The sequence below is a fragment of the Sturnira hondurensis genome, unplaced genomic scaffold (assembly GCF_014824575.4).
Source record: "Sturnira hondurensis isolate 20B ecotype Veracruz unplaced genomic scaffold, ASM1482457v3 Scaffold0001020, whole genome shotgun sequence".
Classification (NCBI taxonomy): Eukaryota; Metazoa; Chordata; class Mammalia; order Chiroptera; family Phyllostomidae; genus Sturnira; species Sturnira hondurensis.
In genome coordinates, this window is record NW_028073651.1 from 535,382 (window position 1) to 549,562 (window position 14,181).

The 14,181-nt window shown below is 57.1% G+C and overlaps 1 protein-coding gene across 3 annotated transcripts; it reads right to left on the bottom strand.

Annotated features, from left to right (window-relative positions):
- Positions 1–1,703: 1,703 nt before the first annotated feature.
- CKM (creatine kinase, M-type) lies at positions 1,704–11,709 on the bottom strand. Of its 3 annotated transcripts, none has more exons than XM_037058477.1 (8): positions 11,619–11,709; positions 9,263–9,478; positions 7,527–7,681; positions 6,907–7,039; positions 4,850–5,021; positions 3,468–3,591; positions 2,790–2,979; positions 2,082–2,260 (listed from the first exon to the last, which is right to left on the bottom strand). In XM_037058477.1, exons 2-8 carry the CDS (start codon positions 9,453–9,455, stop codon positions 2,082–2,084), a joined length of 1,146 nt encoding a protein of 381 aa, XP_036914372.1. In that variant the 5' UTR covers positions 9,456–9,478; positions 11,619–11,709. The 3 variants fall into 3 exon arrangements, with proteins under 3 accessions (XP_036914387.1, XP_036914372.1, XP_036914378.1); XM_037058483.1 differs by having other exon boundaries at positions 9,263–9,465; positions 11,611–11,698; XM_037058492.1 differs by lacking the exon at positions 11,619–11,709 and having other exon boundaries at positions 1,704–2,260; positions 9,263–9,455.
- Between the last annotated feature and the right edge of the window lie 2,472 nt (positions 11,710–14,181).

Below are 14,181 nucleotides of genomic sequence, written 5' to 3' on the forward strand. Positions count from 1 at the left end.
TTTCATGGGGCTGATAGGAAGGATGTGAGAAATAAAGGGGGGTAGAGATTAAAAGTGATCAGCGTTGAAAAATTCAGGGGCTGGGACAGAATAGTGCTCCCGTCTTACCGCAGAGGCCAGAATAGTGAGCTGTTGTATGGTGTTTATGGTTGAGAGGGTGGTGCATGGCTTGGAGGGAACCAGCCCTGTGCTGGGCGCACAGTGGTGACGAAGGCAGCCCTGGCCCACCCCTTAGGGCTCACAGTCCAATGAAGGAGGCAGCTGTGTTCGCAGTGCCGATCCAGACTGGGCAGGGCTGGTATGGGGGGGTCCAAAAGGGGAGCCTGCTCTAGCCAGGGAAGGCTTCCTGGAAGGAGCAGCTAGCTGGGCATGGGCAGTGTGGCGGGAGGGGGGGGTGGTACCTGCATTCTAGGTGACATGATTGAGCTGCTGGGAAGCAACATACAGAGTATGTCTGTTTCAGCAAATGGCATCTGATTCAGGTTGAGACAGGAGGCTGGAGGTGTTGGCAGAACCTTGAAGGTTGTGGAGCAGGACCTGGATCATCTTCCAAGGGCACTGGGAAGCCATAGCGAGGTGGTGAGCAAGGGAGAAGCAGGGACAGGTTTGCGCTGTGAAGTGAGGGAAGGAGACAGCTCAGACGAGTAGGGGAGAGGTAGGGGCAGCACCACCGAAGGTGGAAAGAGAAGGCGAGGATTTAAGGTTTGAGGCTGAAGGTGGGCTGGGTGGGCACAGTAGCTGACAGACACCTTGGGCTGTGGATTTGACTGGCTCCACCTGTCCCCCACTGCAGTGTCTGTGGTCTGTGTGGCCTCTGGGGGTGGAGCTGGGGTTAGGGAGGGAATCTTCCGCTGGGGACAATATTGTAAAGGGCATCCTGGCATCTGACAGGTCCTGATGGCTAGATCTTTGGGGTCTCTCCCAACGTTCCTATTTCAGTAATCTCTTAGCATTCTCTCAGGATAATTCCTGGGCCTCAATGTCCCCTTCCTGCTCCTTCCTGGGACCAGACTCTCCAAAGTCCCTAAAGGCTTCTCCGGGAAACTCCGCCCCAAGCCCCTGTCTGGGGGAGGAAACAGCTGGAGCAAAAAGACATCGAGGTTGGAATTGCAGGGTGTAAGGAGCCAAAGAGCACGTAGAGGAATATGGGGAAAGAACTGGAAAGATGAGCCTCAGCCAATGGTATGCATCACAGTTTGACCCTGAAGAGTCGCAAATAATAGGAATGCTTTTTAGAAGATGTGGTAGCCACCGGCAGTTGCTGGAGCGAAGCAAGTGCGGTTGGAAAGGCTGGAAGCAGCTACGGAAGGGATGAAGTCAGACCTCACAGAAGGCCAGTGGAGAGCACAGTGAGGTCTCAAACTGAAAGCCTGTGAGTCAAAGTCAAGTCTCCGCCCGCCCTTCTGGCCTGCGTTTCTGCCCCACGTGGACCTTATTTGAGGTCTGCGCATGCGTGATCAGGAGCCGAAGTTGGGGAGGGTCTGGGCCTGGATATTTGACACTGGACCACACCTCTCTGAGTTTCAGATTCCCCATCGAGCCTTGTAATTTTGGATTGCACTCCGTATCCTAACTTTGCCTCGTTTTAGAGATGGGATAAAACGTGCCTGGTACTTGCCTAGAGAGGGCAAACCACCTCGAGGTCAGGCAGTGACCAATTACAAAAATGCCTCCTCCCCCCTCAATAACTATCGCACACAAAGTTAAGGCCACCATTGATTTTACTTGTTGCTTTAAGTGGAAAAAAAGCCCAAGCTCCAGATACGTAGGGCACTCTGCCTTAGCCAGAACTCCTACTGGTGAGAGGAGCTCCGAGGAAAGGAGAGGAGGGTGTAAGGGAGGATTTTCATTCGCCAGAACCCAGAGGATGGAGCCCACTGGTTGGAACTCCAGCTGGAATCGGGCCGCCAAGAAGAGTGGATAGGACCCCGGGTAGATCGAACCAGCAGAGGCCGGCCTCCCGGGGAAAGGGGCGGGGCAAATATGAAGGGGCGGGGCGAGGGCGAAGGGGCGTGTCTCCACTGGGCCGGGCCTTCCCTTCGGCTGGGGCTTCAGCAGTCGGCGGCAGGCAGACGGGGAGTCTACTTCTGGGCGGGGATCATGTCGTCGATGGACTGGCCCTTTTCCAGCTTCTTCTCCATCTCCACCATGAGCTTCACGCCGTCCACCACCAGCTGCACCTGCGCCACCTCGGACGAGCCCAGACGATCGGCGTTGGACACGTCGAACACTGAGCCCACCGCAGCCGTGTCCACGCCACCTGCGGGAGCAGAAAGCAAGGGCATGATGAGGGAGCAGAGGTGCAGGAGCGGCGCCCGGGTCGCCGCGCCCATGCCATCCCCGACAACCGCCTGCATTAAGTGCTTCCTGTGTCACACGTTACGTGCACGCAGAGCCTCCTAAAAGGCCTTTCGCCGGCCCACATCTCCGGCTTGAGTCACCTCACCCTTCCACCACCTAACGCGAAAATACAGCGTGGTGGGTGGGAGAGTGAGTTCTGGAGCCCCAGACTGCCTGGGGTCTAGTTCTGACCGTCTTCCCGTTTACAGTTGGGAAACTGAGGCCCCTAGAGGGGCGGGGACATTCACAATGTGAATTTTATAACCATGATGATGTCCCATTGACTCCTATGAGATAAGGCGTTTTGATGTCCATTTGCAGAGGAAGGCACTGAGGCTCACAGAGGGCATCCCTGCCGATCCCAGAACTCGAGGGAATACCTCACCTCCCCATCCGCCACCACCGCAAAAGGCCCGCCCCCGGCGTCGTGGGAGGGGAGGTGGCCGCACCTGTGCCTCGCTTCTGCAGGCGCAGACGGCTTAGGATCTCCTCGAACTTGGGGTGCTTGCTCAGGTGTGCCAGCTTTACGTGTACGCCCCCACGCAGCCCGGTGCCCAGGTTGGATGGGCAGGTGAGCACGTAGCCCAGATGTTCGTTCCACATGAAGGGGTGACCGGCTTTCTTGAAGATCTCCTCAATCTGAGGTAGGGTGAGAGGACCAGGGGTCAAGTCAGCGTCAGCGGGCGCCCCCCAGTACACCCCAAACCCGGACGGAGTTCGACGGGGCAGCGCTTGGTGGGGGTGGGGGAGGGGTTCTGAGAGGGCGCGGCTGGGAAACAGGGAGGGATGATGTTCTGAAAGGAAGGGACCGAGGACACAGAAGTCGGCTCGATTCTGAGCAGGATTCCCGAGAGGGCGGAGCTTGAGAGCGGTTTGGGTCCTTGGGGGCGGGGCTTGAATGTAGGGGAGGGACCGAGTTCCCCAGGAGGTGGGGCCTTAGAAAGCGAGTGGCGCCTGAAGGGGTGGGACTTGGCCAGTATTGGGAGGAGCCTGGTTGGAAGGGGGCGTGACCTTGGGCAGCAGTTAGGAGCGTGTGGGAGGAGCCTGGTTCCGAGGGGCGGGGCCTTGGGAAGTGGGTGGGGCATTTAGGGTGGAGTCAGAAATTAGTCGCCAGGGCAAGCACCCACCTTCTGCAGCCCCACGCAAAAGCGGCGGAAAACCTCCTTCATGTTGCCCCCCTTCTGCATGGAGATGACGCGGAGATGATCCTCCTCGTTCACCCAGACCAGGAAGGTCTTGTTGTCGTTATGCCTAGGGTGGGGTGCAGCCAGAGACGAAGGAATCAGCACCACGGGAACCCCATTTCCCACCCTCTCACAAATACCCACCGCTAGAGGGCAGTGGGCTGAGGGGCATGAGGTGGTGGCGTCGCTTCCTCAGAATCGCAAAAGCTTACACCTGTAGACCAACGTCACATGATCTGTGACATCTCCAGTCTTGGGAACAAGGACTTTTAGGGTCTCAGCCTTTGAACATTAAATCGTAGACTCTTAGAATCTCAGAGTCAGAAGCTTGGGATCAAAACCGATATATGTTGGAAATCCTACATCTGGTCTCTGGACTAGAGAATCTTCCTCTCACATTGTTAACATCTCAGAAACAGGGTCTTAGAATCACAAAACTTTCCAAAGTGGAAATGTTTGAAACCAGAGTATCACAGAATCTGAAATTCGTGAAACCTTAGAACCTAAAAATCTTGAAATCTTAGAATCATCTGCTCTCTAAATCTTTGAACCTACACTCTCCAAATCACTTGAAACCTAGGTTCACGCAACCTTTTTAAATCTTTGACTATCAGAAGCAGGGATTCAAAGATGTGTAGAAAGCCCAACTAGTGACCGTAGTTAGTAAGAACGATCATACTAATAGCCAAGAAGTACTGAGAACTGCTCTGGCTGGCGTAGCTCAGTGGATTGAGCGCGGGCCTGCGAACCAAAGGATCGCAGTTTGATTCCCAGTCAGGGCACATGCCTGGGTTACAGGCCAGTTCCCAGCAGGGGACGCACAAGAGGCAACCATACATTGATGTTTCTCTCCTTCTTCCCTTCTCCTCTAAAGATAAATAAATAAAATCTTAAAAAAAAAGAAGCACTGAGAACTTATTATTCAGGAAGCGCTATTTTCTGTGATTTACATGTATGAACTCAGTAGTCCTCACAAGAACCCCAACAGCTATGAATTACTGCGACCTCTGCTTTACAGTTGGAGAAACTGGGGCGGAGAAACGTTAAGTAACGCACCCAAGGACACACAGCTAGTAAGTGGCAGCACTGGGATTTGAACCCAGACACTCTCATTCAAGTCTAAGTTCCTAACCGATACCTCCCTGGTCCAAGTTTCCCAACATGTGTCACACAGACCACAAGGGGTTAGCCGGGGTGGAGGGCGAGGTCCCATTCTGGTTCTTGGAAACATACTGTGGTCTTGACTTTGGTGGAGGAACGAGGAGGATCATGGGGGGACTGGAGGAGGCTGGAGGGAAGGGAGGCCTTGGGACGGGTAGTCTCACCAGATGCCGCGGGCGTCGGGCCAGTCCCGGGCCATGCCTGAGGCCAGCAGCAGTGGGGACACAGGCTTGTCAAACAGGAAGTGGTCGTCGATGAGTTGCTGCTGCTCCTGCTCTGTCATGCTCTTCAGAGGGTAGTACTTCCCCTTGAACTCACCCGTCAGGCTGTTGAGGGCTGAGAGGCCACAGGAAGGAGGGGTCGGCAGCTGGTCCCCCGAAAGCAGGCTGTGGAGGCCCCGGGGACCCCACACTGCTGTCCCTAAAGGGTCAATGCTGTGGCCCCATGTATGCCTGAATACTGTGCCTAAACCCAAATTCATGCCCCCTCCAATGTGCTCCTCCCCTGTGTGCCCAGGCCACCTCACACACTCAAGAAAACGTGATTCTTCCCTCCCCTCACGTCCCGTCCACCTGCGGGCATCTCTGGGCTGGTGCCCGCTCCTCCCGGCCCGCAAGGCAGAGAGTGAATCTCAGGAATGTGGGGCCACCAGTGAAAGTCATCATATCATTGTATATATAGTATTTGTATGCATTCCTGTGTATAGCAAATATATATTATGTGTATAATGTATTTGGATATATGTATTTGTATGATTCGTATTTATTTATAGACATTTTAGACATTATTTGTATTGTATACTAGGTGTTATATATCATATGCCACCTACTGTATTATTTAAAATTATTTATGTAATCTGCCCTGGCTGGTGTAGCTCAGTGGATTGAGTGGGAACCAAAGGATCGTGGTTTGATTCCCAGTCAGGGCCCATGCCTGGGTTGCAGGCCAGTTCCTGGCAGGGGATGCACAAGAGGCAACCATACGTTGATGTTTCTCTCCCTCTCTCCTTCCTTTCCCCTCTAAAAAAGATAAATAAATAAAATCTTTAAAGAAATTATTTAGCTCTGGCTGGTGTAGCTCAGTGGATTGAGCGTGGGCCTGTGAACCAGAGGATCACGGTTCAATTCCCAGTCAGGGCACATGCCTGGGTTGCAGGCCAGTTCCCTGCAGGCCAACTCCCAGCAGGGGACGCACGAAAGGCAACCATACATTGATGTTTCTCTCCCTCTCTCCTTCCCCTCTAAAGATAAATAAATAAATAAAATCTTTTTGAAAAAAGAAACTGTTTTGTTGTTGCTAAACCTCAATCGGAATGCCATGAGTTCTGACGGTTTCACCTCCAAAACATACTCTTTCTCCCCACCCCATTGCTACCCCCCACCCTTCACCTGGACCACTGTGGTTGACCCCTCACGGCTTCTCTGCTCCTACCTCAGCCTGCGATCTGTTCCCCACCGGGCAGCCGGAGGGCTCCACGTAAATCTGAACCTGCCCTTCCTCTGCTCACACCCTCCCTCGGCTTCCGCCTCCCTCAGAATCAAAGCCAAGCCCTCTTGACCACCCACGAGGTTCTGCCCCACCCAACTGCCCCTCTAGCTCATCTCCTCCCCGACTTGGCTCGGGCCACTGTTGGCTTCCTAGCTCTTCCTCCCCACCTCAGGGCCTTTGCATTTGCTATTCCGCCTGCTGGATTCTTCCCAAGGCCAGTTCCTTCTTATCAATCAAGTCTCAACTCCTTCTTTAGGTAACTCCCCGCTCCATACACCCAGTCACTCTCTGCCACACCCGTCGTTTCTTGGCTTCATGGCATTTTGGAATTATCTTGTTCTTTTGCTGACTCCTGTGTTTCCTCTCCTCTCCCCACCGGGCTGACAGCTCTGTGGCAGCAGTGACGCTGTCTGTCTTACTCATTCATCTGGTCCCACACAGGGACCAGATCAACCACAGATGTTTGCCGGCCGGGTGGGTGGATGTGAGGACCCTGGTGCAACCAGGTGTGTCCACCTGGATCTGCTCAGGGCGCCCCAAGGCTGGGCAGCTCCCCTCCAAGACCTGCACCAGGAGGCATACTGCCAGCTGGCACCCACGAGGCACCCAGGATGCGCCAGGCAATGTCCGTGTTTTAGAAAAACAAGGCTCCAAGGAGGCCCAGAGATGTGCCCAGGAAGGAGCAGAACCAGAGCTGGGTGGCCCGGGCAGTGGGCGTTGTAGGGGCGCTCACCTTCCACGGAGAGTTTCTCCACGGCCCGGCGCTCGCCCCGGGAGCAGTGGGGTGGCAGCGTGTAGCCCTTGATGCTGCGGCCAGTGCGGACGCGGCTGCTGAACACGTAGTTGGGGTCCAGGTCGTCTCCGCCCTGGAGGGCAGCGGGGAGGTCAGGGGCTCCCGGGTCCCTCTGGCTCTCGGCCGCTTCCCTTGGCTCCGCCTTCCCCCTGGCCTGTGTCCCCACCTCCCTCCCTGCCGTGTCTCTCTCCTCTCTGTCCCTCTCCCATCTCCTCTGGCCCTGTGTTTTCCTCAACATCCCTTTTCTCCCCCCATTTCAGTTTCTCTTCACCCCTCCCTCTGTCTCTCCTCCTAACCTGACTCTGGCCACCCTGTTTCTCATGTCTGTTTTGCTCCTGCTTCTCTCTCCCTCCCTCCTTCTCTCTCTCCCACCTTCCCTCCCCTCTCCTCTCCCCTCCCCTCTCCTTGTCTGTATGTCCTGTCCCTTTTCCTGTCTTTCTCTGCATCTCTGAGTGCCCTTCCCACCTCAGTCCTCTTCCCTCTCTCCCCCCACCCCCTGCCCTCTCTCCCTCACCCCTCCCCACCCCTCCCCTCCCCTCCTCTGCCCTGGGACAGCCAACCTTGAGGTTCTCATGGTTGAGGTCGGTCTTGTGCTTGTCGGTGGGTTTGTAGCCCCCGTGCCGGTCCTGGATGATGGGGTCGAAGAGGTCCTTGAAAACCTCGTAGGACTCCTCGTCCCCGGCCACACAGCCCACGGTCATGATGAAGGGGTGACCTGGGGGGTCGAGTGAGGTTAGAGGTGCTTGTGCCCAACCAAGGAAGGCCTGGCCTCCTGGGAACGCGCACGCTGTGTGTGCATATGCGCATGTGTATGCGTGTACGTGTGCATATATGTGTGTCTCAGCAGGGGCTCATTCATGACCCCTGGGTCAGAACTGAGAGGGTTGGTGAAAGGAGAGGGAAGGTTGGGAGGGGTCAGACTGGCCTGGGGCGTGGGGAGACTACTGGGGGCAGGGGAAGGGAGAAGGGAGAGTCTCTGGGGGCCAGTTACTAGGTACTAAAAATATAGCCATTTTAGCCCTGGCTGGTGTAGCTCAGTGGATTGATCTCTGGCTGTGAACCAAAGGGTCACCAGTTCGAGTCCCAGTCAGGGCACATGCCTGGGTTGCAGACCAGGTTCCCCACTAGAGGGTGCGCAAGAGGCAACCACCCACCGATGTTCTCTTCCTCTCTCCTTCCCTTTCCCTCTCTCAAAAATGAAAATAAATAAATAAATAAATAAACCAAGTCTTGAAAAAAGAATACCGCCCTTTATTTAAAAAATAAAATAAAATAGCCCTGGCTGGTGTGGCTCGGCTTGGTAGACTGAGCACAGGCCTGCGAACCACAGGATCACAGTTCGATTCCCAGTCAGGGCGCATGCCTGGGTTGCAGGCCAGTTCCCAGCCGGGGACTCACGGGAGGCAACCATACATTGATATTTCTCTCCTCCTCTCCTTCCCTTCCTCTCTAAAGATAATTAAAATTAAAAAAATAAAATAAAATAGCCCTAGCTGGTATAGCTCAGTGGATTGAGCATGGGCCTGTGAAGCAAAGGGTCACCGGTTTGATTCCCAGTCAGGGCACATGCCTGGATTGCAAGCCAGTTCCCAGCAGGGGACACATGAGAGGCACCCACACACTGATGTTTCTCTCCCACTCTTTGCCCTTTCCTTCCCCTCTCTCTAAAAATAAATGAAATATTAAAAAAATAAAATTATTACTGCTTCAGAGTCCCCAAATCATAGAATCTTCACTTAGAATTTGTCAGGGCCTTAGATGGTCAGCTTCCAGACAGTAAGAAACCTGGGAGACCCTCTTGCTTCCCAGGTGGGGTAACAGTGGCCCAGAGACCGAGGGCCCCTCTCCTGCATTACGGGACAGGGCTGGAGGCTAAGGCTGGACCCTGCACCGCTGGCCCTGGTGGGTGTCCTTGTGGCAGGGACCGCAGCTCCAGGGACACCGCAGTCCGAGCACTCACCCCTGAGCTGGGTGCCACCCTGGCGCGGTACGAGCTTGGGCTCCTTTCCCAGCACAGGGCCTGTTCTCAGGTGAGGACACTGAGGCCCAAGGGGGCAAAAGGATTTCCTGGGGAGCCTCCCATGACCCTCGTGGGCAGGTACTGAGTGGAACGTGCCAGGTCCAATCCCAAGCCCCTACAGCATAAGGGCTCGTTTGATTCATATGACAGGCCCAGGAGTAGGCCCCCACTTTACAGATGGGAAAACTGAGGCCCAGGAAGGTGGGATCAAGGCCTGAGGGGCCGTCTCCTAAGCCACCCCCCCACCCCCCATGATGCGCCACCAGGAAGACTTACCTGGGTTGTCCACACCCGTCTGGATGACATCGTCCAGTGTGAAGCCAGAGGGGGTCTCCTTGTCCCGCAGTTTCTTGTAGAGGTCAGGGGTCAGCACCTTGGCCATGTGGTTGTTGTGCTTGCTGAGGTCAGGGTACTCCTCCTCAGGCTTGTAGTTCAGCTTGAACTTGTTGTGGGTGTTCCCGAACGGCATGGTGGCGGTGTGGTGTTGGGGGCCTGGGGTGGGGGGCAGAGGAGGGGGAGGTTAGCCGCCTGCAGCGGAGATTAGCGAGGCTTTCAGCCAGGCCAGCCTGAGGGCCAGTTCTGACTCCCGTGCCAGGTGACCAGGAGCAAGACGGTCCCCTCTCTGAGCCCCTGCGTTTTGACAGGGCGCAGCAGGAGTCTTGGATCAGAATCTGGCTCTGGCACAGCGGGTTGGAGTAGTAATGGTGGCATGGATAAGCATGTAGGTTCTAGCCCTGACTGGTATGGCCCAGTGGATTGAGCGCTGGCCTTCGAAACGAGGGGTTGCCGGTTCGATTCCCAGGCAGGACACATGCCTGGGTTATGGACCAGGTCCCCAGTAGGGGGCGCACAAGAGGCAACCACACACTGATGTTTCTCTTCCTCTCCTTCTCCCTCCCTTCCCCTCTAAGAGTAAATAAATAAAATCTTTTTTAAAAAAATAATGTATCTTCTAGAATCAGGTAGCCTGGGTTTGAATCCCAGCTCTGCCACTTCCAACGAGCTTCGTGGCCTCGGGCAAGCTGCTTCGCCTCTCTGGGCGTCCAACGACTCCTCAGTAAAACGAGGGTCGTCATACTGGCACTTGCCCCACGGGGATGTTGGGAGGTCAAAGCACTTGGAATAGCACCCGCCCCGCAGTGAGCTTATTGTGCCCAGCTCTTGTTACTGCTGTTGTCACTGTTTTCTGGGTCCGTGTGGGGAGCTGGCGAGCAGGTGGAGGGTGTTGCTGGGAAGGAGTGTGAGCCGGGAAGGCTCGGTGTCTTGGGTGCCCAGTCAAGGGCTGAGGGGCAGGGCAGAAGGGTGGGCTGGGTGGCTGTGCCCACCTCTGTGGGCTGACGACTCTCCCGCAGCGCTCCATTGGCAAGAAAAGCTCAGCCTCTGGGGTTAACAGAACTGGGTTCAAATCCCACCCATGCCATTCCCCTGCTGTGTGACCCCAGGCCAGTTGCTCAGCCTCTCTGAGCCTCTGTCACCTATGAACTGAGCCTCCCCCATTGGGTGGCTGGGAGGATTCTTTGAGTTGGGGCACGTGGCTGGCTGAGCGCAGGTGCTGATGTGGAGTCGTACCTAGAGGGGGTGGCTGCTATTATCATTATTATTACTTTTGTCTGAGAGACCCAGAAAAGAAGGACCCGTTGGCAGTGATGGTAGTCATGGGGCGCTCACCCCCATCTCCAGGGATGGGGAGCAGGTAGGAGGGTGGGAAGGCTGGGACCCGGGTAAGCTGCAGGCTAAGGCCCCAGGCCAGGGGGCTGGGAGGCCGTAAAAGATGCTTGGAGCTGCTGTCCAGTGCAGGAGATTATTTTTAGAGTCTGGCAAACCCCTCCCCCTAACCCAGCTGCCATGCTCCCTCCACACACCCCGCATTCCAGGGGCTCGGTTTGCACCACGTCAGCAAGCCGGAGACAGGTGTGCCAGGGAGGCAGGGAGGACAGGCATCGGGCCTCGGGGCTCATGGGCTTCCTGCCCAGAAACCCCCCTTCCTAGGGTGTACCCACCCCCATCCCTGCTAAGGACGTGCTGGGAGAGGGCAGTGAGACAGGGTGGGTGAGCCCAGGAGACACAAGTGAAAATAGCCCCAGACACACACACACACACATCACCACAAACAGTCACACATGCACACACCTCCAAGCTCAGGGACACACCCAGGATGCAGGCACCCACGCAGGAGCCACAGACAGACAGGCAGACACAAGGTCGCACTGTTGTGAGACACAACAGGGACCCTCATGGCCACATATGCAAAGACCCCGCAAGCGCCGGCTCTCACAGACCCTGACAGGTGATGCAGATATACCCCCACGGCTGTGGCGCCCGGTTCTGGTGACAAACCCTCATAAATGCGAGCCGGGCCCACAGTCCCTCACAGTGGGGGACAGCTAGCAGCTGTCAGGGCTCCTTTGGTCTCCAGGTCCCTCCCCAGGACCCTGGGTCACATGTCCCAGCAGGGGCTGGGGGCTCACAGGTTGCGGGGGGCACTCCCAGACGTAAGGACGACCTTCCCACACACTGACCCGCCTGCCTGCAGGAGGATGTGGGCGCAGACACGCAAGCCCCCTTCTGCAGCCAGGCTGGCCTCTGACACCCACGGGAGCCCCGACCCCACCCGGCTGCCCTCGGGGGGTACCTGTCTGGGCTGCGCTGGAAGGGGCTCTCCGTACTGGTGAGGCAACGCTGACCCAAAGGAAGAGCCTGCAGCCCTGGCCTTATATAGGTGGGGCCTGGGCTGTGCTATTTGGCTGGGAGGGGCTGCCTCCGGAGAGGGGGGCTGGAGGGCAGCCGAGCCTCTCACCTCGCTGCCCGGGCACCGTGCCCACTCCGAACCCAGGCATGCCTTGCGCCCAGCCCCATGGCCTTCTATGGGCCGCCCCAGGGCAGCCCCACCAAGCGGGTGCCCTGACCAAGTGCTGAGTCGGGCTGGCGGGAACAGCTGGCCCCCAGCCAGGGACACAGGATAGTTGCAGGAACCGTCCCAGGCACGTAGAAGACATCCTCCCCTGGCCCTCTGCAGGTCCGCCAGCCCCCTCCCGTGTCCAGGCCTCTCCTCAGCCCCCAGTGGCCTTGACCGGGGCAAACCGGCAGGTGGCGAGCCCCGCCCCTGGGGAAATCTCGCAGTGGCCCCAAGAGCGCCAGGTATACGGTTTCCCACAAAGGCTTTGTGATTTGCCCACTGTCACCCAACTACAGGGAGCACACGCCAAGGCCAAGGTCGGAATTTAACGCAGCCCCTCGGAAGCCTGCGCTGAGATGTACTTTTCTCCTCGGTGGGGGTGGGGCGGGTGGAAACTGAGGCTCTGCTGAGTTGAGGTTCAAACCCAAGGCCGGGGTTGGAGGCCGTGGTCTCCCTCCCACTCTGGCCGGGCTGGTGACAGTGACGCAGGGAGATTTCCGCCGTGGAGGGGACAGGGAAGGACTCGCCCAGGACGGGAGTTTATTTTTAGCATGCGTTTCCCTGCCTCTGCTAAGGCCCAGACCCGGGGCGCTGGGTATGGGGGGGCCAGGGGGGCAGGTGTTAGGGGGTGGGGTCGCCACGTGTTCAGGTTAATTATAACCAGGCGTCTCGGGTGTCCCCCGGCCTCGCCTCCTTACAAGGGCAGTGGCGGCCTGGAGGCTGTCCCCACCCCCTGAGGAAGGGCGGCGGGCGGCGACTCCGGTGAGAGCGCCCCCCAGACCCAGTAATTGAAGACCTGGGCGGAGCCGGAGCTCTCGGCACCTCGGCTCTGATTGGACGTCGAGGGCTGAGGGGGGTGGAGTCTGCAGCGGGAGGAAGGAGGTGCGGGGGAAGGTGCTCCTCCGCCTTGAAGGAGCCACGACTGCGGCGGGGCGGGCGCGGGGCGGAGGCCGAGATGGCAGGGAAGAGAACGTTCCCTTCCCTCTGGGGTTTCTCCCTCTTCTCGGATCGCCCCCATTTCCTCCCAGGCGGATGGGGACTGAACTAGGGAAAGGGGGTCCTCTCTGCTTCTCCCCAGATTCCTGGTGGGGAGCTTAGAAAACTTTGCCTTGGGGCCCGGATCCCGATCTCTCCATCCGCCTGTCCCTTTTCGGGAAGGTCGGAGTGGCAAGGCCTCCCTTCTGGTTAGGGAAACTGAGGCCCGGAGCGGAATCCGTTATGCATTTATCTGGAATCGTAACATTTATCGGGCACTCGCCGAGGGCACAGCAGAAAACAGCCTAAACCCCTGCCCTCAGGAGGTGACAGTTTGGTGACAATGACCAAGTCAGTATATGTCTTCATGTCAGGGGCAATAGGGCTTTGGAGGAAAGTGAAAGAGGGTAAGGGACACGTGACAGCACAGCAGGGACGCTGAGGCAAGGCCTCTCTGGGGAGGTGACATGAGGGCAGAGACCCAGGGGGGAGGGGGGAGAGCCGGGTGGGAAATCCAGAAGGCAGACAGCAGGTGCAAAGGCCCTGAGGTGGGAGTGGCTTGGCTTCTTGGAGAGTCGGGGAGGAGCCGCAGGGCTGGAGCAGGTAGGGCAGAGGGGAGAGTGGGAGGAGGAACGGGAGGCTGGAGAGGGGGCGGGAGCAGAGCTGTGGGGGTGGAGCTAAGGACTGCGGAGGCATTTCCATCTCAGCGTGAGAGGTGAGAGCTAGGGGAGCCACAGGGCGCTGTGAGCAGGAGAGACAAGGGATCCAGCTCGTCACACAACCTGTGGGTGGCATGGCCCAGCCCCCTGGGCCCCTAGCAGTCCCTTGTGGAGACATTTGACAGTCTTTGTGCCCACACAGCATCAGAAGCCCTTGCTGTGTTTGGAGAGGTCCTCACCCTGTAATGGCTTCTGTTGGAGAAGCCAGAAATGCTAGAAACTTAGTGTCCCAGAATTCTCTGCAGTAATAGTCCCCTCGTAAGGCTCAGAAGGGTGAAGTAATTTGCTCATGGTCACACTGGGAGGCGAACTGGCACAGTGCAGTGGAGAGTGGACTGGGGCTCTGGAGGGAGTAATGTGGAGGCCTCTCTGAAAGGTCAGACTCTGTCATCGACCCAGAGGCCTTCTCTGGGTCGTCAGGCCCCCATAATTTGTCCCCACTGCTCAGCAGTCCAAGCACTTGGTGTGTATTGATCAATCTAGTTCCCCAATGGTCCTATAAAGTGAGTACTGCAAATGTCACAAATCGGGAACATGAAGCCCAGAGAGGCCACGTCATTTGCCCAAAGCCACACAGCTGAGACGTAGCGGAGCCAGGCTTCGAG

Bases quoted from the DNA above. Each gene is read 5' to 3' on its own strand.
- CKM (XM_037058492.1), bottom strand. From the start codon at position 9,455: ATGCCGTTCGGGAACACCCACAACAAGTTCAAGCTGAACTACAAGCCT. The intron at 3,592-4,849 runs GTGAGACTACCC...ACCCCACCCTAG, and splicing joins CCCGACGCCCGCGGCATCTG to GCATAACGACAACAAGACCT. The intron at 2,980-3,467 runs GTGGGTGCTTGC...ACCCTACCTCAG, and splicing joins TTTGCGTGGGGCTGCAGAAG to ATTGAGGAGATCTTCAAGAA.